The sequence below is a fragment of the Protopterus annectens genome, chromosome 16.part0 (genome assembly GCF_019279795.1).
Source record: "Protopterus annectens isolate FY-2018-M chromosome 16.part0, PAN1.0, whole genome shotgun sequence".
In the NCBI taxonomy this organism is placed as follows: Eukaryota; Metazoa; Chordata; order Ceratodontiformes; family Protopteridae; genus Protopterus; species Protopterus annectens.
This window is the reverse complement of record NC_056750.1, coordinates 559,726,895-559,754,158: the sequence shown is the minus strand read 5'-3', so window position 1 is coordinate 559,754,158 and position 27,264 is coordinate 559,726,895. Positions and strand designations below refer to the sequence as shown.

At 41.1% G+C, this 27,264-nt stretch overlaps 1 protein-coding gene across 2 annotated transcripts in view; it reads right to left on the bottom strand.

Annotated features, from left to right (window-relative positions):
* HMCN2 (hemicentin 2) overlaps window positions 1-27,264 on the bottom strand; it is a 2,554,053-nt gene that overhangs the window by 1,380,090 nt on the left and 1,146,699 nt on the right. For both annotated transcript variants that reach the window (XM_044058392.1, XM_044058391.1), the window contains exon 33: window positions 25,492-25,600. In XM_044058392.1, coding sequence (XP_043914327.1) covers window positions 25,492-25,600 — 109 coding nt within the window. The remainder of the gene's footprint in view (window positions 1-25,491; window positions 25,601-27,264) is intronic.

The window sequence follows — 27,264 nt, the reverse complement described above, 5'->3', positions numbered from 1 at the left end:
TGCCTGACTTTTTCAAATACCTTCTAAGCTCAGTGCAGCATGTCATAAATTGCTCAATTCCTGCCTTTCCTTAAATCTTACTCCTCCCCCTCCTCCTGAACATTATTCAGAATGTATTTTTCCCACAATTTCCATTTACTTCTATGTAATCGGCTCCTTCCCTTTTCAAAGGATCCCACTTCCAGTTTTTTATCTCTGTTGCAATGTTCAATACTTATTCAGTTGGTTAAAACTTTGATTTCCAACCACCAGAATTAAACTTAGCAAGGCCTTACTATGTCTATGCAATTCAAATCATGTGTTCCAGCTCAAAAGAATCACTTCCTTAGTTACCCTTACTGTCTCTCCCCATATTTCTGATAGAATACTCTGTACGGAATTATTAAACTCTGCCAACTCATTAGATTCCCAGAACATATGTTCCCAGTTACCTCTTTTTTCCCCATTACATCTCCATCATTTGCCATCTACCTGAGGAAAAAATATTTGGAGTCTTCTTGAGGTATAAAAATACCTATGCAAATACTTGCTAGCAAAAATACTAAACCTTTTAGACTTTTCTTTGCACACCTGGGAGCCATATGTATGTCCTCTAATTGTTCCCTTATGAATTGCTTATCCAGTCTCACTTCACAATTCTTTCTAACCTCCTCTGACTGATTCTTAAAGTTATTGTGAAATATTTTATATGAATTGTGGTGGTGATGCTGTGGTAGCATTGTCGCCTCACAGTTAGACGTTGGCTGTTCGATTCTCAGAGCGTCTTCTGTGTGACGACATGCGTGGATGGGCATTCCTTCATTGAAGACTGTGCGTTAGGCCCGGTAAGCCAGCATGTAAAAATCTACTGCCAATCATTAGCGGACCGGAGTTCTGCTGTGGCGACCCCTAACCGGGAAAAGCCAAAAGATGAAGATGTGCTACATATTGTGAAATATTTTATATGCCCTACTAATTATAGCTTTTTATCAGCATGATCTGTTCCAGATTCAGCTAAAAACTCTAGCAAAGCAGTTATTTCACTTAGGATTCCCCTATCTCTTTTTCTCTGCCTATTTTCTGGTATCAGTCCCTGGTAGGGAAGGCAGTCTCTAGCCTACAATCCAAATGTCTTCTTGACCTCATCCCATTCTATTATGTTTCCCTCTCTAGTTCTTTGCTCCCAATACACTTGCTCTTCTGCAAGTTTTCTCCAGCATATTCCCACCCCTTCTTGCTTATAAATTGTACCCTACTTGCAGTCTTCCCTACCCGCAAAATCTCCTTTCTCCATTTTCCATATAATTCAAAGTGGTTTAGTTCTAAGAATAATTTTTGCTTCTTTATGAATATAATATTCCTACTGCGGTGGTGGTGCTGCAGTAGCGTTGTCGCCTCACAGTTAGACGTTGCACGTTTGATTCTCAGAGCGTCTTCTGTGTGTAGACATGCGTGAATGGGCGTTCCTTCATTGAAGGTTGTGCATTAGGCCCGGCAAGCCAGCACGTAAAAATCTACCGCTGTGGTGACCCCTAACTGGGAAAAGCTGAAAGAAAGATGAATATAATATTCCTGCCTCTTAATTTCAGTTTAACATTAATGCTCTCACCCAGCACTCATCTATTCCCTCACCCCACCTATAGTATGTATGTGTGTTATTTTCCTTAGGGGTCTGCATCCAAAATCCTACCCTCTCCTTATTTCTTGAAATCCCCCCCCCCCCCGTTTCATAATTATTTCTTTCCTTTGAATTATAACTTTATGCATGTGTTACACAAATGAACTTTAACTGTATAGCTCTAAAATATTCCTTCAAATCAAGTAATCCTAAACCACCTTGTTCTACTGGAAATATCAGCGTATCCCACTTAACCCTTGTCCTTTACCGTTCCCAGATAAATTCCTTCAACTCTTTATTATTGTCCACAACTTCTCCTCTACTTGCTAAAAAAATATGCCTGACCTATATATATAACCGAAGAGACTAAAACCATGTTTCACGTCTTGTATTTTACTAGCCATATCCATTTATTTATTTACATTTGTTGACCGGGAGAGTCCGACTGGACACAGGTCCATTTTCAGCGGAGGCCTGGGGAGAAAAGCTCCACATTAAGTATTACTTACATTATACAGTTAAAAAACATAGCATTTAAAATATAGACATTAGTCCAGCTGAGGACATAAGACAAGAATAAAACATAGATGTAAAACAGCTGTAGAACATAGTACAATTTTAAAATATGGTGACATACTAAACATGGTTACAAATGTAGCTGAGACTCATCAGGGAGCAATTGATACAATCTGTTTTTGAGGTACATAAGCCATTAGCAGTTGTTGCTACAAGAAGTTAGTACTATGTGGAAGGTAGCTGGGAACATGAGTAGCCAAGCTTCTTAAGAGTAGGTTGTTGATAGGGGGCCAAGAGAGGCAGTGGGTGGAGTGGATGGTATGGGGGGGGGGGAGTTGCAAGGGCATATCTGGCAAGTTTTTAAGTGTGATTTTAGTAAGGATTTGAGGTGGGTGCAAGAAGTTACAGAGGAAATTGAGGATGGGAGGGAGTTCCACAGTTTGGCTACAGTGCAGGAGGATAATGCTCTCCAGCAGAGTTAATGGCTCTTGTGACCTCTAGGAGGTTTTTGTGGCTGGATCTTAGTGGTCTCGTGGTTATGTAGGGTTGTAGTAGATTCTAGAGAGAGGGGACTTTTAGTGGTTGGTTTATTAGTTTGTGGACAAGTGCTTGTTGGTACCATTGAAGGAGGTAGGGGAGCTCTAGCCAGCCCAGTTCTGCTAGTGAGAAACAGTGGTGAGTACGGTAGGAAGCCTCTGTGGCGAATTTGGTGATTTTGTTGTAGCAGGTTTTGAGCTTATTTAGGTCACATTGTCTAAGTTTAGTAAATATTGGAGAAGCATAGAGTAGGTTAGAGATAAGATGAGAATTTGCTACCGAAATTTTAGCTGCTTTTGTAAGTAGTTGCTGATTTCTATATAATGATCTTAGTTTTTTGTGCACTTTTTTAATGGTCATGGAAATGTGAATGTCAAAGTTCAGTTTATTATCTATTTCTACTCCTAGTAATTTGGTGTGTTCTGTAGGATGGATGGTGGTGTTGTGTTTTGCTGTGATGTTAAAGTGAGAGCTGTCTACGGTAAGTTTGGTGGGATGGAAGATTAGTAATTTTGTTTTGTTTGAGTTGAGTATTAGTTGGGTATCGGATAACCAAGTTTCAAGCGAGGAATATGCTTCTTGTGTGACTTTTTGCAGTTCGGGTAGGGAGTGGGCTGTGCAGATGATGGTTGAGTCATCTGTGTATTGTATGAGTGTGCCATGTGTTTTGGCTGAGGCTAGATGATTGGTGAAAACAGTGAAGAGTAGCTGTCCCAGGATGGACCCTTGGGGAACCCCTATGAAGACTGGTAGTTGGGGGGATAGGTCATCTTGCCAAACAACTGCTTGTTGGTGGTCAGATAGGTAACTCTGAAAACAGTTGATGACTGGTTGAGAGAAGGATAGGCTATTGAGAACAGAGATGAGTTGTTTGTGTGGGACCATGTTGAAAGCTTTAGAGAGGTCTAGAAAAGTAGCTGAGAAGAGATAACCTGCACTTTTATTTTGTAAGAGAGTGCTAGAGAAAGAAAGCAAGGTGGTGGTGGTGCTATGGTTAGGTCAGAATCTGTGTTGTGTGTTGGAGAGGAGGTTGTTAGCAAGGGGGTGATCCGAGACTTGAGAATGAATGCATCTCTCTAGTATTTTGGAGAGTGTTGAGAGAATAGCTATGGGGTGGTAATTGGTAAGATCTGTGGAGGGGCCTCCTTTGTGTACAGGAATTATGTGTGAGACTTTCCATAGTGTGGGAACTTAACTTTCTGACAGAGATATGTTAATTATGTGTGAGACATTCCTTAGTGTGGGAATATAACTTCCTGACAGATATCTGTTAATTATGTGTGAGACTTTCCCTAGTGTGGGAACATAACTTTCTGTCAGAGATCTGTTAATCAAGAGTGATAATGGGTAGGTCAGAGCTTCAGCTGCAAGTTGAAGGTATTCACTTGGGAGGTTGTCTGCTGCTAATCTGGTGGGTTTAAGTTTAGTTAGTAGTTGTTTTGTTCTGGACATAGTAACAGGAGAGAAAGAAAAGCTAGTGTGGAGATTGTTAGTTGTAGTTGATGGTGTGTGTTTATGAGGGGGTTGTGTTGTCTAGATAGTGATAGTGTGAAGTGATTGTTGAAAGAGGTAGCAATATTTTTGGAGGAGTGAGTTAAGTTAGGAGTGGGTGGACTTACTTTACCTGGGTGGAGGATGGAGTTCATTGAGGACCAGAATTGTTTGGAGTTATGTTGGCAGGAGGTAAAGGCAGACTGGTAGTATTGGATTTTGTCCCGTTTTATAAGTTTTTTGGTTCTATTGCATAGTTCTAGGAATTTTTGCCTAGTAGAGGGGTTTTTAGTTTTGTGCCAGTTGTCTCTGGCTGTATCCCTGTTTTTCATTTCAGATTTAATGTTTTTTTGTAGCCATGGGGATGGTTGGGCTCTACTTCAGGAACGTCTTATGGGGGCATGGTAATTAAGGATGCTTAGGAATGTTTTATTAAAGTAGTCAACTGCATCATCTAGTCTGACGTACTTTAGAGATTGCCAGTTACAGTCTTTTAGTGATGAGCTGAATGAGAGAGGGTTGAAGTTAGGGGTTTTCCATATTTGATGGTAGATGATGGGTTTCGCTTTGTAAAGGTGTTTTCTTAGTAGGAAGGTTGGGGAATGATCACTGAGGCTGTCAGATAGGCAGTCTGCTATATATGACTGGGGGCTCTTATTGACTAGTATCCAATCAAGGGTAGTGTGTTTGTTGGAGTTTTATTTATCCTAGTAGGTGACTGGACTAGTTGGGTGAAGCCATGAAGGTTTACCTGATGGGTTGGGTGGTTGCTAGAACAGGATTGCCAGTCAGTGTTGAAGTCTCCAAGAATTAAAGTTTCTTGGGGTAGGTGGTGGCTAGTCCAGCTGAGGAGGTTTTCAAGTGGAGGGATGTTTTGGCCAAGTGGGAAGTAGCGACCAATTATGTTTAGGGTTTTATTTTTGGTTTATTTTAAGGTTGGTATATATTATTTCTTCCTTACCTATTTGAGGAGCTGCTAACTAAGATCTGGATGTCTAGATGCTGTTTAAATATTATAGCTATACCACCTCCTTTTTTGTTTAGTTGGTCTACTCTTAGTATATTGTAACTGGTAGGGAGGATTTGATCATTAGTAATGTGTGGTTTTAACCATGTTTCTGTAAGGATCACTACATCAGGGGAGTAGAAGTCTATGGTGGCATGGAATTCATGCACCTTGTTACATATACTTCTAATATTTAGGCTTATCAGAAGGTGGTTGTTTGGCTTTCTATTGACTGTGATTTGGGAGAAGATGTGGTTTGTAGTCTGATTAGGAGGGGAGAGGTTGGAAATTGAGGGGACAGGATTGGGATGGATGTCTCCACTGAGTGCTAGGTTGGATATGGATGAGATTATTATTTCTATCAATTTCTGTATACGATTGCTTATAAGGTAAGTTTTTTGATTGTGTTCTGTGGGTAATAGGTATGGTGGTAGGGTTATGTTAAGTTGTCGGGTTGTTTTTAGTTTTGGTATTGTGGTCTGTAGTATATATAGAGGGTGTATCAGGAAGGTTGTTGACTTGACGTGAGAATATTAGAGTAGAGCTGGGATATGAGTGGTGGTGGTACAGTGGTAGTGGTTGAGTGCAGGAATGGTGGAGGTTTGGTAAGATGTCATGTATGCAGTATGGTGTGCTTGTACATATTAGTGGAGTAGGAGGGATAGTAGTGAGAAGCTGTAGGAGGAAGTATAGGTGTAGTAATGTTATAGGTTGTTTGAAAGGTGGGAGTGATTACTGTTTGTAATAAAGGTTGGATCACTGGGGGTGGGTGGGAATTGGGGGCAGGGTGGGGAGTGTAGTGGGCAAAAGATAAAGGAAGACTATCAATAGGTTTAGGAGCCAATTTAAAGGGGAAAAGCTAGTAAAATACAACCATAACACAAGGTAGGATAGACCTTTCCATGGCATTTTTGTTTTGAGCCCTTATGGAGTACTGGCAGATGGGTAGAAGAGTCCAGTTTCTTACATTTGTATTATATTTTAAGTCTCTTCCTACATATCCTTGGCTGCCACAACAGAAGCCTTTTTAATCCATACTCCAAACTACTTCAACTTATTGTGTGCCCCATATATATATATATATATATATATATATATATATATATATATATATATAGACTTATACATATATATATATATATATATATATATATAGGTATTGCTGAACCAATTCATGTGTGGGTACATAATTTACAGTTCCAAGTCCCTTATTTACTTTGCAAATGGCTCTAAATATAAAGCAAATAACAATGGGAAAGAGTGCACCCCTATCTGGTTTCTCTGTTCAGACACAACTTACAGAGAAGACCTTCCTACTTTAATTCTTGCCTCTGATCCCTCATGTATACTCGTAACTGACCTCATTCTTCCATTGCCCTACTCATAAAATATAAGCTTACTATTAAATGATTTCTCTGAATCAAGACTTAGCAGTGGTATTTTCTTACCTTTTGCTTCCCTCTGGATTTCATACATATCTATCAATGTTGGTGACACTTTTGCCATTGTTTTAGGTAATATAGACAAACACTTTGTAATGTTGATTTAAAATTTAAATTGGTCTATATGAAACTGGGTCTGATGGGTCTTTACTGTGTTTAGCTATTACAGCCACCACAGCTTTCATCCAAGATGTTGGTGCTTCCCATCGTTTTAAAATACTGTTAATAAAACCCTCCAGATATTTAGCACTTTCTTTCCTACTAACTTCCAAACTTCCACAGGAATACCATCTGTTCCTGGAGACTTACCTTCAAAATGATTCTGCATAACCATTTATATCTCATCTCCTCTTATCTTAACTGTTAATTGTTGAGCCTCGTTTACCTCCAACCTTGGCATACTTAAGTCTTCCATAAATATTTCCATTTGTGTTCTTTTTTGATTTCCATATTTTCCTGCAGTATACAAATTTTCATAAAATTTCAGAAATTTCCCTAATATCTCTACAGGATCTCTGGTTATTTCTCTTGTTATAGGTGCAGTGGTTGCTTTGTTGCCTCACAGGAAGAGGTTCTCTGGTTCAATTCTTAGCTGGGGTTGCCTTCTGTGTGAAGTCTGCATGTCCTCCCTGCATCTGTGCGGGTTTTCTCCAGGTGCTCAGTTTCTTCCCACGTTACAAAGACATGCATCTGGAGCATTTCTCCCCAAGACTCCACTAAAAATTGGCTTTGTTCCAAGTCAGACTTTCCCGGTAAAGAATTGTTAACTAACTAACTACATAAATAAATAGGCTCCGAAAGTTTGGGGACAACTCTTTCTACCTTCTTTTGCCCAAGTCATTGTGCTAAAAGTTTTTGTTCTGGCATTAATAAAAACAGTTGCTTAACAGCAATCTTTCTAAACTTATGTATATTATCCAGATGCTCCCTTATTTTCTCTTTAGCACTCGGCCATTTTACATGTTCTGTGAGATTCTCCTTATTCTGCAAAATTTTAACCTCAGTCCACCTTGCTAAGTAATTTCTGTTACTTCTTAGCCATATTTCTTTTTCTTTTATTTCTACTCTATTTTTACTTCTTAGCCATATTTCTTTTTCTTTTATTTCTACTCTATTTTTAATTTCCATCTTCATTTTATCCCACTCACTACCTGTAACTTATGAAGAAATTTCTGCCTTCCCCTAATAACTCTCAAATAATTTCCACTACACACTACTTAAATTCCTCTCTTTTTAATAGGTAGACAGTGCATTCATGTAAGCAGCTATTGGATGTGTTCTGAAGCCTTTAATTATATCCACTTTTTCCTGTGAAATATAATTTCTATCTAGTATACCCCAGTTATTGTAGCTTGGAGAATATTTAAATTCTCTCAGAGCTCCTACAAATGAATTGACATTGTCCATACCAAATATGCTCATAACTTTCTTCAGAAATCTATACTCTTTTGTTATATTTTCCCTTCTAGGTCCCCCAGATATATCCTCACTGCTGCAAATCAATTTCCAGTCCCTACCTATAAGTAATATTCTCCACTGAAAACTGATTATTTCACTCAAAAATTTCTTAAGCTACAAAACAACACTTTTTGGTGGAATAAATAGATGCCATTTTAATCCTCCTCTCTTGCCAGGAGCCCTTACTGCCACTAAACAACCTTTATTGTATTTTTTCTGCTTTTATCAGTATTGGAGCTCCTCTAGCAATTAGCATAATTACTCCGCTTTTCCTTTGTCCCTGATAATCTGCTGAATATCCATTCTGAAATCCTTTATCAAATTCACATGCTCATTTATTTCAAATGCGTCTCCTACAGCATTTTTATTTGCACTCTGCATTTGTTAATATATTTCAATATGCTTACTTGTTGTGTATACTTGTAAGGCTATTGACATTCCAAAAGAATATGAATAGTGTAGCCATTATAATAAGAAATAATTGTTCCCACCTATTATACAGGACAGCTTTTTGCATGTGTGTTTCCAGCTTTTATATTACGTGGAATACTAATATTTGTCAGGTTTATTTTTTATATAGTTCTTTCTTGTCATCTCCATTTGAACTTATATTACATTTTTCAATACTTTTTATTTAACATTTGTTTACTGGGAAAGACCGACTTAGAATGAAACCACTTTTCAGCAGAAGCCCGGGAAGAAATGCTTCAGACGCATGAATTTGTAACATGAGAGGAAACAGGACTACCTGGAGAAAACCCACACGAATGCAGGGAGGACATGCAGACTCAGCACAGAAGGCACTCCAGCCAAGAATCGAACTGGAAAACCTCTTGCTGTGAGGCAACAATGCTAGCGCTGCACCACTGTGCCATCCAACTCCGTTTGAGGGTTTTAATGAAAACCCTCAAACATAAAATTAAATACATGTTTAGAATACCCTCATAACCTATATACTTAGATCAAATGCACTAAACTATGTATGTCTTCAAAAATGAAGTTTAACTCTCCAGAAAGGAACCCCCTCAAATTAACAACTGCACCTATATGCATTAGTTAACCTAAAATAAAGGTTATTAATGTTAACGTGCATGCTACAGCCTGTAGTCCCACATACACTGACTGCTGTCTGTTCTTTTATTTCGCTTCCCCTCCCACATGTGGAAAACTGCTCGAGTGTTTTCAGAAAACATTAACTTTTAGCCTTAAGAAATAAATGCATTGGCTACCTTTAAACAAAACTAAACGATACACCCTTCTATTACACACACTGGTGCATTAAGTCTGCTAGGTCAACTCTTTTTCACTTCGAATAATTTCAAACATTGTTTTTCACTCTATGCTTGCCTTTGTATCTTTAAATTTTGCATTTCCTTAAGCAAACAATGCTACAAATTTTCAAGATTGCTTGTACCTGCATGCAACTCATTCCATGGAAACATAGCAACAAAATGTACAATAGCCTTCAACTGCAGATATTTTAATCCACTTAACATTTGTTAAACATCTGTTAAAGGAAAACAATAAAAGGTAATATCATTGCATATGGAATAAATTTAGCACTTCTCATGATATTCAGCATTTTGTCTTATTTTTCAAGCCTATTTGCTTACAGAAAAACACTTGTTTTTAGATTAAGCAAAGGATGTTAATCCAGACATCGACCTTTGTAAAAATACGAGAAAACATCTCAACTCTAAATATAATCAGTGCATTTTTAAACCTGCATTTTTAAACCCCATCCCTCACCCCAACAGCCCAAAATTGTAGCATATTAACTTAAACTTGCTTTTGTCAAGCCTTTTTTCTCTTTTTATATTGCAATGCCAAAATTTCTTAAAACTAAAAAGGTACTGCTTTACTTTAATATCTTTATCACATACAGCAATCACTGAAAAGACTCACTCTCATTCCCATATTTAAGATTCCCTTGACTACATTCTACACAAATATGCTTTACTATTTAACATGCGGTTTATATCATGTAATGTTTTATACAAATACTAGTAAGATAGAAAAGGGTTTTACTTACAGTTTACTTTTCCCCTCAGTGTCTTTCTAAACATTAATGACAAAGTAGGGCACATACTTTACAGTCCACCCACATATTTAACAAAGTCAATAAAATGCCAATATTCCTCAGCACTTTTTCTTGCAAAACCATATTTCACAAATGTGATTGATACTTTATAATCTCACATTTATCCATTAATTTCAGTGTTGCTGGACTTCTTCTTGCTCATCTCCATGTACCCACATCAAAGTCCAAGGTATTCATGATTTTTCGAGTCAACTCATGTGCTTTTTTTCTGTCTAATCAAGCATTTTCCTTAGGAACAACTGGAAAAGGTTTCACTGTCTAAGTTTCTCTCTAAACTTTAGTATTCATAGGTAGGTACTAGGCTATCGACCCAAGGGCCTAAGTTAGCCTAGCCAGCAAGGTTACCTGGCTTATGTCACCCAAGAAAGTTAATTTCCTGTGCCCCTGTTGAGTAGAGCCACAGAAGTGATCCCCAGAGTGTATTTCCTACTTCCCATCCACTCATCAAGATTTTTCTTGAAGAGTGCTAATGAGGAACTTTGCTTGACATAGATGGGTAGCTTGTTTCAGTGTATAGGAAGTCTCTGGGACAGGAATCTATCCCTCCAGCATGTCCTGTTTATTGTGGTGACAAGGTTTAGGTCCCTAGATCGTGGAGCTTAGAGGGATTGGGATTTCTTTAGGTGTAGTATGTCCAACAGCTCTGGGTTTAACAATGCTTTATATGCTAGGCAGAGATCTCCTCAGAGTAGGCGATAATGCTACAGAGTAAAGCTGGAGTTTTTTGAGATGGTCAGAGTAGGGCATCTGTTTGAGGTCAGTAATTCTCTTTGTGTGGCCTTTCCAGCTGCTGCAGAGGTCTTGTGAGGTACATTCCAAAAGAGGCGTTGTACTCTACAATGGATCTAATGAGTGCCGAGTAGAGGGGAACAATTACGTCTTTTTTTCTGGATGAGAACCCTTTTGTGATGGGGTGTGCCACACAAAAGGATTTCCTGACTACTGTGGCAATGTGATTATCAAAGGAGAGGCTACTGTCCACCTGGGTCCCAAGGTCTCTTACAATACATTCAGCATTAAGTAGACTGCCGTTTATGTGATAGTTCATGGGTACAGAGTTTTTACCAAAGGGGATGACTGCACTTTTTGGCACTGAGCTTGAGGCCATGCCTCTGACACCAGGCATCTGTCTCAGTGAGGCCCTTCTGTAGGATGTCTACATCATTTGGGGACTCGACTATGGCTCCTAGTTTGCAGTCCTCTGCGAACTTCATCAGCCAGAGGCCTTATGCATTTGGTATCTACTTCTCTGAAGTACAGGCTAACAGGAGAGGTCCCAGGACTGAACCCTGTGGTACTCTACTTGTTACTGGTTTGAAGTCAGAGTTGGAGTCTGCAACTTTTACAGTGTGTGTTCTATCAGTGAGCCAGTTGCTAACTCATCTTGTAGTGTAAGGATTTATACCTACTTTAGTGAGTTTAGCTATAATTCCAGAATGGGGGATGGTGTTGAAAGCCTTGGTGAGGTCAAGATAGGCTGTGTGAACTACCTTACCCTCGTCTACAGCTTTGGTGACTGCCTCAAAGAAGTCAATCAGGTTCAGAAGGCATGATCTGCCTTTCACAAACCTGAACTGGGTGGGGTCCAGAGTTTGGAGGTTACCAGTGTCTTTGTTTATGAGTTCCATGATGATACATTCCATGGCCTTGCAAACCAGGCTCGTCAGGCTAATAAGGCGATAGTTCCTAGGATCAGTGGTGGCTCCCCCTTTGTGGAGTGGGATAACTGTTGCTGTGTGCAATTCAGTGGGCACAAAGCTTGACATGAGACTATGATTGAACATGGTGCTTAGCTGGGGAGCCAGTTCATTCTGAAGTTAGTGTAAAATGCAGCCTGGGATGTTGTCTGGTCCCATGGATGCTGTGTTTTTGGTTTTAGAGAGTGCAGCTTTTACCTGCATAGATGTGATTACAGGGACTCTACATTCTTCCTGTAGAGATATGGGCCCTTTAGGGTGTGAGACGGGGGTAAAGTTAGCACTATCTGCCAGGATGTTGGCAATATCAGTTGGTTCTGTAATTTGCATGCCATTGTGCTATAACTCAAAGCAGATCTGGATGTTCCCATTGAGATTCTTCACATAGCTATAAAATACTTTATGGTTGCCCTTAGAATCAGTGTCAATTTTGTTTTCGTAGCTAGCTTTGCAGGATCTTATAAGGGATCTCAGCTTATTACTGAGGCTGACCAGGGAGCTCCTCCACTCATGGGATTTTACTCTCTTTTTCAACAGTTTCTTCCTTCTGTTGTAGAGTTTGTTTATGGCAGGGGACCACCAGATTGGCTTCCTTTTTTTGGAGGATAGCATTTTGGTTCTATTTGGGATAGCATGATCTATGCACTCGTGTAAGTGTTTGCAGAGTGCATTTGTGTAGGATTCAGCAGTCATTAATGTATTGTCCGTCTGCATGGGTGCCATGAAGTTCACCACTTCTGTCTTAAGTAGCATGAAGTTAGCTTTGGAGAAATTTTTTACCATGGTTTCTTTAATGGTGGGTGGGGGCGGGATGCAGACATCTAGGGTGATTAGCTTATGGTCGGATGTGACCAAGGAGTTGACTTCAGGTGTGGAACACCGGTTACTCATGTTGGTAATGACTAGGTCTAGGATATTGTTGCCCCTGGTTGGGGTGTGGATAAGTTGATCCCTCAGTTTTTGCTTGCCTGTTCCTGTAACGGTGGTGAATTTGTCATTTGAACCTTGCCTAAAAAAGGCACTATAGGGGCGGCAAGACCCTTAGCCAGCATCCAGAATCCCAGGAGCAACAGGTGTAGGCCATCTCTGGCAAAGCATTGTGGTCTGTTGACAATGTCATCCCAGGCAGACAGATACTGGATCCCCTTAGAATGACACCAGAAGCTTAGCTAATTGTTGAAGTCAATTGTTTTGTCCTTGTACTGCGGTATTATTCTGGGAGACGGCAGGATGCTATTCAGGGCTAGGATCATACCTGCCTGAGCTAAAAGATCAGAGAGCTCTTCTATGTCTCTTTTCATGTAGTCCAGGGAGGTAGGTCTCAGGTCGTTCACACCAACATGGACAATGGCTGTCATATTTGTACTTGTGGAGTGACCAGAGTGCGTGGGTTATGTGGTGGATTCTTGCACCCGAAAGGCAGCTGACAGTAACCTTCTCGTTGTTTAGCCTGGTGAGTGGGACATCAGTGTGCCTGACTATAGAGTCACCTATGACTAGTGCGTTGGGTACGTTGTTTTGCCTTATGGGCTGTGGTTTATTGGCACACTGAGTCTGTGGACTATGTGTCATTTGGGTTGTGTTGGGAGGTGGAAGTTGCTTGTGTTTTTGCTTTGGAGGTCTCTGTTGCTTGAGCAGATGGTTGAGAGCCTCTGTGAATGTTTTTGTGTTTCTATGTGTGGAGTTTGGTGGTGTAGGTTTAGTGGGACTATGTGAGGTGTGTGGTGTGATGCAAGCGTTTACCTTCTCGTCTTGACTGTCAAGTTTAGTCTTGGTTGGAGAGAGCTTTTCCTCCAGTTTGGCTAGATAAGTGCATCTCTCACAGGTTGTGGTGTTGGGTGGTAGGATGAGAGGGTTGTCTGCGTACATGAGAAGAATAAGAAGCAGAGTCCCCTTCTATTTGATGGCTCTCTTTTTCAGATGTTCAGAGATAAGACCAAAGCCTAAGAAAGGCCCTCAAAGAGCTTGCCACAATAAATCATTGGGTTGAAAACCCACCTATAAATACAAATTGGATTTAAAAGACCCATTAGTCTCTGATTTCTTCACTCCAAAGAGAATTTAATTCCACCATACACATGCTCTCCCATAAAGATATTTATTTCATATAAATGTTTTACCTAACATACTATTCACCAAATAGTTATTTCTGATATTCATGAAGTTCACTCTCTTAAATCTTCTTCTTTCGGCTTTTCCCAGTTAGGGGTTGTCACAGCAGAACTCCGGTTCACTAATGATTGGCAGTAGATTTTTTCATTGCTGAGGTGCCAGCCCAACTCCCAACCTTCAACGAAGGTATGCCCATTCATGCGTTTTTCAAATGCCACTCGACTGTGGGGAGAACATGCAGACTCCACACAGAAGGCGCTCCAGCCGAGAGTCGAATGGGAGAACCTCTTGCTGTGAGGCGACAATGCTACAGCTGCACCACCACAGCTTAAATGCTCTCACATAATTCCCAAATGTACAGTTCTTAAAACACTTATTCATGATAAGATCATCTCCCTGGACCAATCTGTATTTGTCTGTGTACAAGGACAATACCTCAAGTCTTCTGTGATAGTTCACCCCTGCCATCCCTTGAATTCTCCTAGTAGAATGTCTTTGAATCTTTTCCAGTTTATCTAATTGCATCTTATTGTATACACAAAATGACTCACAGTATTCAATAACTGGTCTCACTATAGTCTTATAAATGGGAAAAAAAACAGTCCCATTTCTGCTAGCAATACTTCTAAAAATGTTACTACATTCTCCATGTATCCTCTGGATAGCTCTGACTACTGCCATGCAAATATCCTGAGGCTGTGATGAGACTAAAGAGCAAACATCTAAAGTGACAATGATGTGCTTCTACTGAGACACACAGGTACCTCCTCAACAAGCATGGGAGTATTGTTTGCACCATGACCATGCAGAATTTTTGCTTTACTATGAATTTGTTTTAGGCCAATGCAATTCAGAAATGGCCTGAGATATACAGTCCTTTTTGTTAACAAGAAATCTGAGTAATAGCCTTAGTCTATTTGATCCTGTTTGATGGGAACTTGCAGATGGCTCCTTTGCTTTGGAAGGTTGCAACCTATCGCCTTGCCTGAATTTTCTTGACATGGTGGGAAGTCTGACAGAATGTTTGATTGTGGGGACAGCTTGGTGAAGGTAATTCAGTATCCTGTGGATATCATGCTGATATTCATTTGTTCTTCATGATTTTGAACTCCTTTGTCACATGGAAGGACAGACTTAGTCTGACTGCCTCCAGAGGGAAGTATCCAGGAAAGATTTTATGATTCCTTCTGGCCATTCATGAGCTGCCTGCTGCATCTAATGTGGCAGTACTTCCCTTGCTTCTGAGGACATTGTTGTTTTGGTTGAAGAAGTTCTATCCTTGGCTCTTTCCTAATCCCCTTAGTGCAGTAACTGTTGTCTGCACTGGAAACACCTGAAGTTAGCTCCTCTGTGATTTAGAAAATACTCTTTGTATAGGGTGAAACTTTACTTCCACAGCTATGAGAGACTTTCTTTTATGCCATATTTTTAAGAGCCTGTTGACTTCCTCATCAAACGTTTGTATCTTCTGCAGTCAGTGAACCAAAGCCAGGCATGCAGATGCATTTTTAAGTCAGTAATTGCAACAGTGGTTGAACCCTCAGCTATGTTATAATAGGTACAGCTTGTGTGGTTCAGTAATGTGGAGGATGCAGCTTAAGAGTCTTAATCTCCTCCTCCTCAACTCAGTACATCAGATCCTTTGACCACATGTCTGATATGTCCTGTAAGATCTCTGAAATTAAACCACGTAATCAAGTAATTTGGCATTCTCAGACAAAGCACTGAAGAAGCAACTCCTGTGGACTCAGTAGCTGGCAGACATATGGCCAGACCTTGTGGTGTAGGAGTGCAATTCAGAGATACTGCAATCACAAAAAATACTGGACTGATGGTCTCTAACTAGACAAACCTATCTCTAGAAGAACAAAAAATTAAAACAGACTTCCAAGGCACTGGGGCTACTGTATCAGGAGTGTCACAATGCAAGAGGTCCGTGGACTGGGCTGAGGCAATAGTAAGTGGACCAGGAAAACCTTCCTCATTTTCAAAACTGGTGGTTGGTAGCTCCTTTTGGTGGGGACAAATATTTGGTTTTCAATGGGTCTATATTATAAGATTGACGGTTGAAAACATTGAACATATGGTCGACACCATATGGTCGATGTTTTCAAATGTCGACCTTATAAAAAGACAAAAACAAAAAAAAAAAAAGAAAAATGTGCCCTAACAAGTTTAAGCATGGGGGAGGAAGCCCCCCCACCCCCTGCTACTTAAATATACCAACTCCGAGACTGCACTACATTGCAGTAAACGGAAATTTTCCCTTACGGAGATTTCCGTTTACACGCTCAAGATTCTGAGCGTTCGATATTCTCGTGTCATATTCAACATTGTCGACTTTCGAGAATATAATATAGACACTTTTCAACAGAGGTCTGCAAGGTTTTTTGGTAGAGGGCTCCAACTCTATAACAAAGTAGTTTCCTGGCCTTCCAACTCCTAGACTGCTGCAAAGACACTGAGGGAGTTCTGATAAAATGTTATTTATGAGCATCAAACTCTGGAGCTGTTTAGGCATTTTATTCCATAGATTTTACTATACGTACAATAATGAAGGCTGCAGTGGTACTTGCTATAAAGCTGTTCCACCTACCAACCCCAGGTTAGATACAGCCTGTGCCTCAGTCATCAAAGTCAGGAAGGGGTGACGCAGAACTGGAATGGTTATGGCAGATACCGATGGTGATGTAAATACATTCAGAACAAATGTTAGAATTACAACAATGTCCTCTGCTAGCAGCAGACCTTGAGAGTATATCTAATAATGCATAAGTGCCTGCAACATCAACTGAGGGACAGTGAACACCTAGGCTGTTATACTATCTGTTCTCTGGTGACAGTAAGTCCAAGTGTGGCATCAACATCAGTGGCCATGGCTTCAGTACTGGCAACTGTAAGGCAGTCAATGATACCACCACCTGTAGAATAAATATTGTGTGTGAAGGGGACTAGATCAGATCACCTGGGAAGGCCAACGAATCCATGTATTCTCATTTTATGGTGCCACGGGTATATTAGTTAACTATTTCTTCTCTTACCTTCAACAAGGATTTTACTAGCTCCTTTGAATATGTGGCACTGGGGGAGGAGGAAACTGGACCCATCATGAGTTAGGCTATCAACTCTGACTCTACATGCAGGTACCAAAGAAATAGTTCTGTCAAAGAAATTGCATCCTGTGATGCCATGATTCCCAACTGAGAGTCCTCCTCATATAAAGGCGCTGGTGCTGCGGTCACTTGTCTTCGTCATCATGGCCACACACTGTCACAGAGAGAAGAAGCTTCAGATATCAAGGCTTTCTTCTAAGTAAGCAACGCAGGAGGTTTTATGATGACAGCTTTCAACATCTCTATGGTCTCCTTCACTCCAGATGATATAAGGAATGTAGGAAAACAAGTCTAGGAGTCCAGTTGATCAGAGTCCAGTGACTGGGATTGGGCCACAAGGGCTTTTCGCACTGCATGTAAAGAAAGTTCATCTTGCTTGTGATGCAATGCTGCCCTGTTCAAGCCTTTGCAGATGAAGCAGGTCAAAGAATTATGCTGATCCCCTATGAAGATAACACATTGTGAGCAGCTATTACTTTGCATGATTCAACACATACCTGTTAGCTCTCTAAACAGGGGTCAAGGTATCTTGAAACTGGATGGGAGATGACCTAAAGGGCATGTATACTAATGTCAGAGAAACACTGGTCAGACAGTGCACTACCCTGATAAAATTAATTAAGAGGAGAAAAATCAAGTGTCTGACTCAACCTTCGTTGATCTTCATGGATATTCCTGATGTGATGAGAAACCATTGTTCTGTGCCTCATTATACTGATTTTTACATAACAATGTAAAATCCACACTACTTGACATGACAGGGCAGCTAATGACATGATTATGTCATAGAAAACTATATACATTTGAAATGTCTATGTAAGACTGTCTCTGACAATTTATAAAATTGCATTATTTGTGAAATACTTGTTTGGGAGTTATGGTAACCATTGTATACTTGCAGGGGTGTATGTCATTTCTTCTTTAACTCAACTTAACCCGTGCACCCGCAGACTTACATATAACAAGTCTACAGTCACACTACAGTGGAAGAAAAGGGGAAAAATCAGAGGAAGTACATCATCAACTCACATAATCCAGCACACTGTAATAAAGCAAACTGCAACATTAATCACAAATCTTTAAGAAAACTCATACCAGTGATCAAAAGTTATAAACGTTTCTTATTATCAGTGTTATAGCAGGTAAAACTTAAAGAAGAATGTCATTAGATAAAATATGACTAGATATTTTTTTCAACAACTTATGATTAGATAAAGTGACTGATACACTGAATGACACCAGTCTGTAGATAATCTTATCCACATGGGAGTTCGGTCATAAGAGCAATGTCAGGCGGAATTATGCAAGCACTAAAGTGCATCCCTTTACTTCTTTGGAAATGTGGTGGTATGTAATCTGTGTATGCAGCAAATAAATGCAGCAATTACAGAACTGCTCTTTACATCCATTTACAGCGGCTAAATCAGAACTGCAGATTTATAAAATTGACAGCTATAGCACTAACAAACCAAACTTTCTCCATTGACTCATACCACTTATGTGGCCCAGTCATGCTTTTTCCAACACCTTTATTGCTGTGGTGGCAGATTATAGCATAGCCACTCCCATGCCACCCCTACAGGACATTCTGCACAACAAATCTGCAATTTCAAGCATGTTCCACAATTTTCCCCCATTAATTGTTATTAAGAGCAGACATTGGGTCAGATCAAGGGGTTTGCACACTCCCTTATTTGCATGTGTTTTGAAATGTGCACAATAAACTAATATTAAATGGCAACTGCATGCTTCCATTAAGTATGGACATTATAAGAGAAGCTACAATATCAGGTGGGAAAACTGTAACACAGGACTTTAAAGCTTTTTTTTCCCCTGTAAATCTGCAAATGTAATTGAAAATACATCAACCACCAAACCTTCAAAGTGGACTGATTCAGGACCAAACAACGTATATTTCATACAGTAAAAAAAGAAGTTATGTACTTACCATAATGTTCCATGTGAGTTGTCTATCTCACCTTCATTCTAACAGATGTGTTTGGAGCTGATCCTCGGCTCTGAGTCAGCCTGCTACAAAGCTCGAGGTCTTCAGATAGCTCGAGGCCAAGTCCCTATCCCATGATGCATCTAGAGTTACCTCAGATCTTATGTGCTGCATATAATAATACCATGTATCATTCTATCACTCCATAAGAGAAAGTTATAGAAGGGTTGAGCAACCAGGAAGAATCCAGCATCTTGGTCTTCAAAAAGCCTAGGAGGGGGTAGGAAGGTGGGAAGTAAGAATGAACAACTCACATGGAATGTTATGGTAAGTACATAACTTCTTTATGTGAAGTTGTTCAATCTCACCGTTCATTCTTACAGATGGGTAGCATCCCAAGCACCATCTATCTTGGGTGGCTCACGGGAGTATGTTTTTCAGGACAGTGGATCCAAAAGAGGCCCTGTCCATGGTGGCCCTGTCAACTTTGTAATGAGTGATAAAGGTATGAGATGCTGGCCAAGTGGCTGCTGCACAAATATTATCAATAGGATGTCTGGCAGAAAAAGCAGAGGATGTAGACACTGCTCTGGTGGAATGAGCCTTAATTTTTTGTTGTAAGGGCATATTAGCAGTTGAATACGCAAAAGTGATACAATCAGATAACCACTTAGACAGAGTTGTTTTGGCTACTGGCATACCTTTCCTGGAGTCTGAAAAGGAGATGAAAAGCTGTTCAGATTTCCTAAAAGCTTTTGTTCTATCCAAGTAAAATCTGTGCTGTCTATGAACATCAAGTTTGTGCAGCATATATTCTAAATTGTTGGAGCAATTGAGGAAGAAAACTGGCAAATCAATAATTTGATTAAGATTGGCTTCAGTGCAAGATTAGGTAAAAAAGAGGGGTTAGTTTGAAGTGAAACTCTGTCAGCATGGAAAATCAAATAAGGAGGCTTGATGAACAAGGCTGGAAGCTCTGACACTCTGCGGGCATAAGTGACAGCTACTAAAAAGACAGTCTTTCATGACAACAATTTGAGGTCACATGAGGAGGTTGGTTCGAATGGAGGAAGAATAATGTGAGAAAGCATAACATTTAGATTCCATGGGGTATAGGGAGATTTTACAGGTGGTCTGAGATGAAAGGTCCCTTTAAGAAAGGCTTTAGATAGTTTGTGTGACATAATGTTCAATCCTTCAAATCCAAGATGAAAATTAGAAATGGCAGTAATTGAACACGAATTGTTGCTGCTGCAGCTCCTTTGTTAAAAAATCATAGTCAAGAACTCTAAAATGGAGGCCATAGGGCCTTGATAGGGATCAATATTGTTTTGAGAGGGGCATATAGAAAATGTTTTCCATTTGCTAAGGTATAGCTTCCTCAGAGGATTTATGAGAGGATAACAGAATTTGCTTCATCTCATTAGAAAGGTTATGGAACCTGGCTATTTTGTGAATTGGAGCAGCCAAGCTGTCAGCTTCTGGGACTGCAGAGAGGGATGAAGTCCCACTGGACAAGTGCGTCAGAAGATCCGGAACTGGGTCCAGAATCCAAGGGTTCTCCAAAAGATTAAGTCAAAGGAAGGGGAAATCTGTCGAGGCCAATGAGGGGCTATTAGAATGATGGTCCTTCCCAGGGCTTTTGCTTTCTGTAGTACTTTGGGTATCAACGGGATTGGTGGGAATGCATAGAGGAGACTCGGAGGCCAATCGTGAATGAGTGTGTCCCTTGGGGCTTCTCCCAGAGGAGGAATCAGGGCAAAGTAGCTTCTGCATTTCATGTTCATGTGACTGGCAAAAAGGTCACAGCAAGGTTGGCCCCACCTGAGGAATATCCTGTCTTCTATTTCTTTCTTGAGGGACCATTCATGGGGCAACAAAATGCTCTGCTCAGCTTGTCTGCTATCATGTTGGATTTCCCCAGGATGTGCACTGCTAACAGAAAGCTCTGGATGGATATAGCCCACTGCCATTCTCTTAGGGCCTCGCGACAAAGTGGGTAGGACCTGGTTCCTCCTTGTTTGTTCAAGTATCAGACCACTGACATGTTGTCTGTCTGAATCGTAATTGTACCCAGAGGAAGAGTGTCCTGGAAGTACTGCAACACTAAAAGTACTGCTCTCATCTCTAGAGATATTGATATGTAGGTGTCTCTCTTGATCGTCCATGTGCCTTGGGCTGTTCTTCCCTAAAAATGCCCCCCCACCCTATCAGGGAAGTGTCCGTGGTCACTGTGGCTGCCGGTGGGGGTAGAACAAAGGGACAACCTATCATGACATGAAGAGTGGTCAATCACCACTGAAGATCCTTTTCACAAGAGTTCATGATCATTATAAGGTGAGACATGGGGAGCTCTTGGTAAGACCATTGAGTGAGCAACAGCCATTACAGTATCCACATGTGCATGTGACCCAGCAGTATGGCCAGAATTGCAGCTACCATCATGCATAACAATTTTAGAACTTATGATGCTGGAGCCTTGTTTTTGGATAACATATTGGGGACCTGCTGACAGAGTAGTAAGATTCTTTCTACTGGAAGTCTCAGTGTGGTGGTGGTAGTGGTGTTCAATTCTGCTCTGATAAAAATGGTATGTTGCGATGGCGACAAAGCAGATTTTTCTGAGTTTATCGTAATGGCCAGCTGGCTGCAGAGTGATGTCCCTGGCTTGAATGAGTTGATGCCTGGTGGTGGTGGTGAGCCAATCGTCTAGGTATGGAAACACCTGGAATCCTAAATGTCTCAGGTGAGCCATGACCACTGCCATACATTTGGTGAACACTCTGAGGGCTAAATTGAGGCCAAAGGGCAGGGCTCAAACCTGGTAATGATTGGATCCCAGCTGGAAGTGCAGATGATCCCTGGATGGTATGGCCATTTTTATGTGGTAGTACGCATCCTGGAGATCTATCAAGCACATCCAATTGTCTTTCCCTAAAAAGGGAAGTATCGACTGAAGCGTGACATCCAAAACTTCTCTTTCTTGACAGATTTGTTTAGCCTGCTGAGGTCCAATATAGGTCTCCAATCCCCTGTCTTTTTTGGAACTAAAAAGAATCTTGAGTAAGTTCAGGATCCTGTCTGGTCTGCTAGGACTGGTTGTATTACTCTTTCTAAGCAACATTTGGACCTCTACTGTTGCTTGTTCCCTGTAACTGGGTGGAACGCCCAGGATTTTTCTTTTCAGTGGAGGGGGTGTGGCGAAAGAAATGAAGTATCCTCTGGAAATGAGATACTTTGTACCCAGTTGCTGTTTGTTATTTTGAGCCAGGTGTCTGGATACAAAGATACATGACTCCCAACTGCCTCCAGAGTAGGACAGTTGGGCCTCCTTTCAGGAGCACTGGTAGGGCTTCCCAAAGAAGTGATCTCTGTCACCCTGGTTTTGTGGACCCACTCTGCCGCGAGGGTGACGTCTTCCATTATTGCTCCCTCCTCTGCCCCTGGAGGGGGGGTTAACCACATGTTCCCTGAAAGGCTCTTTGGGCTTTTCTGAACCACATCTTTCCTCCCCTTTGACCTTTGGGGTAGGGTCTCGTAGGGGTGGAAAAATGGACTCCGACGACAGAGTCTTTCTTTCCTGCTCACACCTGGTCAAAGTTTACTTAACTTTGGGCCCAAAAACAGATGAGCCATCAAAAGGGGTATTTACAAAAGATGACTTGAAGGGTTCCACGAAGGAACACAAGCGCATCCAGAGTGTCTCCTAAGAGCAATTCCTGTACCTGCTGCCCTGCTTATTCCATCCGCTGAATACAAAATGAGGCACATGGATGAGTTAACTATGGAGTTGAGGGTAGCAAGCTAGGAGGCAACTTTATCTGAAGCTCCTGCAGCTACTGTACCCTGAAGAGCATCTCTCAGCTCTTTAAGGAGATCTCTTTTCAGTCTCATAAAATGGGTTAAATAGTTGAGCGAACACAGTGCAAAAGTCACTGAACTGTAAGTGCGCTTCCCATATCTATCCATGTTCCTGGAATCTATGTTAAGAGGATGGATGGAAGAGTTAGCTTCTGAAAATTTCCTTTTTGTTGCCTGCCGCCACCACCATGGCATCAACTGGTGCACACTTGGCCAGAAAGGATTTGTCTTGGGGAGCAGAGATACATTTATAAGGCCTCCTAGGGACAGGTTCCATGGTGTCCAGAGACTCCCACACCCTTCGTGAGACCAGCTACATAAGCTCATCGAAGGGCGGAGGCACTCAAGAAGTGGAGGGCTGAGACCTGAAAGTCTTCAGGAGAACAGACTCGTCTTCAGTAGGGTTGGTGGACTGCCAGTCACCCCTCTGTCTAAGGATTTCTAGTATCTCAGCAAATGAGATATCCTCAGAGGGGGACTGTAGGGACCGTTCTGATTCATCCAAGTTGGTATCAGATGTCAAGGACTCTTGTGGGGAGTCTAGATGCTTCCTCTTACAAAGTCTCTTCCTGGGAACCTCATCAGTGGGAACTTCTGGTGAGGTCTCGGAAGAGCATGGGCCACCCATTGGGGCTTCCTGAGGCTCTAGGTTTCTACACTTGGCAAGGATGTGTGAAGCAGAAGCAGACATAGGTGCTTTAGGGGAGGAAGAAGCCGGACCTGAGGTCGAATATGTCTTAGAAAACATAACTCTCCTCATGGCTTCGAAGGCACCTCTCCTCCAATGCGAAGGGGCCGACGGACCCAAGGAAACAGTCGATACCTCCGGCACTGGGACAGTGGGCTCTGAGCTCATCAGACCCAAAGCCCCGAGAGGCAGAGTCAGAACCAACAAGTCAGTCTGACTATCCTCCCAGAACCCGCCCAGAGAGAGTCGGCTCCTAGATTCCTCGACTGGCACCGAGAACATCAGAGTAAATGGAAACAAAAACAGTGGAGCAGGTGTTGGCTCTAAAGGCTCCATGATCAACAAGTCCAACTCCTCTAGCTCCAAAGGACTGGTATGGCTTGGAGGAGGAGGAAGAGTAGTAGCTGGCAAAAGGGTCTTCAGCTCCAAAGCCGCTTGGGTCGAAGCCAATAAAAATTTAGCAAAGGCTGGTGCCTGTAAAATCTTCTGCACCACACAATCCACATCCAAATCAGAAAGGCTGACCGAAGACCAAGATGGGTGGATAGAGGGTGGTACCGACTGTAACAGAGGAGACTTAGGTACTTCGGATACCGGTTCCAGAACTCAGACTGGATCCAAAAGGATAAGATGGTTGGCTCTGATGTCTGTGGAGCTGATGTCGAAGACTTTTTCGATTTCATACTCTCAGAAGTCCTGGAAGATTTTGAGGACTTACTGGCTCGATCTTGGTCATTCAGATTTTTGGACAGAGAGTTTCAGCAAACCTCTATCAATCAATTTCCTCTTTCTCTCCTGGAGAACCCTAGAAGTGAAAGAATTACATATGGAGCAGCTATCTTGGAGATGTAATGCTCCCAAACAATAAACACAGTTAACATAACTGTCAGTGACATACATTTTCTGGCCACATTTAGAGCATTTTTTAAATCCTGACGTAGGGTGTCTTGGTCAGCCATACTGTTCAAACCACAGTATCAAAAAAGGTTACTGTAAAACTGTACACACCCAAATAATTTTGAACAGTAACAACAATCAACAAGCCCTTTGAAAAATACAGGCTAAATGTTACACACACACACACACACACACACACACACACACACACACACACACACACACACACACACACACACACACACACACACACACACACACACACACACACACACACACACACACACGCACACACACAAACAAACACAGAAGTATTTATCTAAACAAAGGTAAAGTATCAAGTTGTAACAGAAAGTCACTGTTTAAATGTTCTATTTCACACACTGAAAACTAAACCTTAGCTCTAATTATTCTAAACTGTGACAAAAGGTCAATAACTAAGCACACTCTGAATCTATTAATAAAGATAGCTGTGACAGAAAAGTCACTGATTAAACACACTCTAATAATCTAAACTAGGCCTAGGAAAAAACGAGGTCAACTAGTAATTTAAGAAAAAGCACACCACGGGAAAGGGAATTCCACAATAAAGCTGTAAGAGCTTATATAAGTATTTAAAACTTCTACTAAAAACGAGGTATCAATATAATGAAGAAATATTTGAAAAAATAAGGTTTTACTGGCCCCGAGCTAGCGAGAACCTACGATCTATTGCAGCGGCAAACTAGATCCAAGGTAACTCTAGGTGCATCATGGGATAGGGACTTGGCCCTGAGCAATTTGAAGACCTCGAGCTTTGTAGTAGGCCGACTCAGAGCCCATCTGTAAGAATGAACAGCTAGATAAAACAACTTCACATCACTAGATAGTATCATATACAGAAGCATTCATTGTGTTTCACATGCACATGCCCTTGTAAAATTTAGCCTCTTATGAAATATATATCGTTTGAATGCTTTCGAGTTTCACTTCTGATTTGTGTGGTTCGATAAACTTGCATGTCATAAACTGCAAAGTTACCCATACTTACTTAATCTCTGGTGGGGGATGTCCCACTGCATGGCAGGTGAGCTCCAGTGAACTGTGTACTATTGCTGTCACAAAGCCATCTTCTTTGCCTGTGAGCACCTGCGGAGGAACTGATCAATAACAACAACAATTAGATGGAAAGCAAACACTGACAATGGAAAAAATAAAACATATTTATCTAACAGACGTGTGCAGAACAACTGTAACTAAATTGGTTAATCCCAAAGTGAATATTTCTTTAATTTACTTCTGATCAATTCAACGAGACCATAGAAGTTCCTATAACATCCCTGCTCACATTGTGGACACATTAGAAAGCAACTTGAAACTCTGTAAACTGTGCTCATGAGATATTTTAATTCTGGGAAAATGCTTCCCAGGCAGAAAGTAAAAATCCTCATGGTTTGCTACTTAGCAACACTAGCAAAATGTTTCTATTTTCTAATTTGTTTGAGAGAATTCTGATTCAGCTGATGAAATATGCTATTTCTGCTGAAATGTTCTCTAAGGCAGAAATTCTGTTTGTCAATAAAACTCAGCCATACCATAAACCAGAGTAAATAATTCACAAAGTATGTGAAGCTGTTGAGGAGTTTCCATTTCTTTTTCTGTTTTAGTTTAAAAAAAAAATGCTATGCGAGTCTCATTTTCCGGGGTGATATTTGAAATGTCCATTAATTCTAGAAAGAAAAGCCTTGATCATTTACACAAATACGCTGAACTGTCTTGTTTGCAGTCTGAGTTTGTTGAACCTTAGACTAAATAAGCAAGTCTGGCAAATTCCGAGTCTGATTGCATTGTATGTGCATGCTATAAACACATTATTCATGTTTAGACTGATGGAAAGGAGACCCTGTGTGAGGTCTGTATGGGCTTACTTTGCTACCCCTTCTACCATTACCAGTGCCAAATCTTTTTGTTAAATTATTTACAGATCACTGCAACTGTCAAAAATGCAGGCTAAAGCCTCAATCAGACAACAGTAAGACAAGTGGGCATGGGGAAAGATGGGGTCTTGTGAGCAGATCATACTTATTTTTAGAACCAATACTAAACAATGCACTTATATTTCAGAATCTATGGCAAAGAAGGATGGAGCCCTGATTGTGACTGTGAACATGCATTTCGGTAGTGGATTCAGGTACTAAAGAAGCTGTCTAGAAAAAGGTTGGGAATGAGCGTCTTAAATGTTGACTCTCCTAAACTGAGGCGGGAGATTCGTTGGGGGTCTACAGTCTATTGTAAAGCAGGTTTAACTCAGACAAACTAAGGCAGACGTGCAGGTAAACTGTCGCTGCAGTGTGTGTGTGGATATAACAGAACATGCACCTAAACTGTGTTGTCACTGCATGTCCTTTGCAGGAGGTGATATTAAGGGCAGAGAGACTGTCTGCAGCAGTTGATCCGGGCATGGTAAGACATCCCCAAAGTGTACTAATGTCACTTCATGCTATGGGCATGAAGTGGGGCTACATATTCCCAAAGCATACTGATGTTACTTTATGCTATGTGCATGAGGTGGGGCTACATGCTACCAAAGAGTACCAATATCCCTGCATGTCATGTGCATGAGGTAGGATTATGGGCAGGGAGACTTTATGCAGTACTTGGCATGGGCATGACAGGACATGCTCAAAGTGTACTTGTACTGATGTCACTTCACGCAATGTGCATGCGGTGGGGCTACATGCTCCCAAAGTGTTCTGATGTCACTTTATGCAATGTGCATGAGGTGGGGCTACATGTTCCCAAAGTGTTCTGATGTCACTTTATG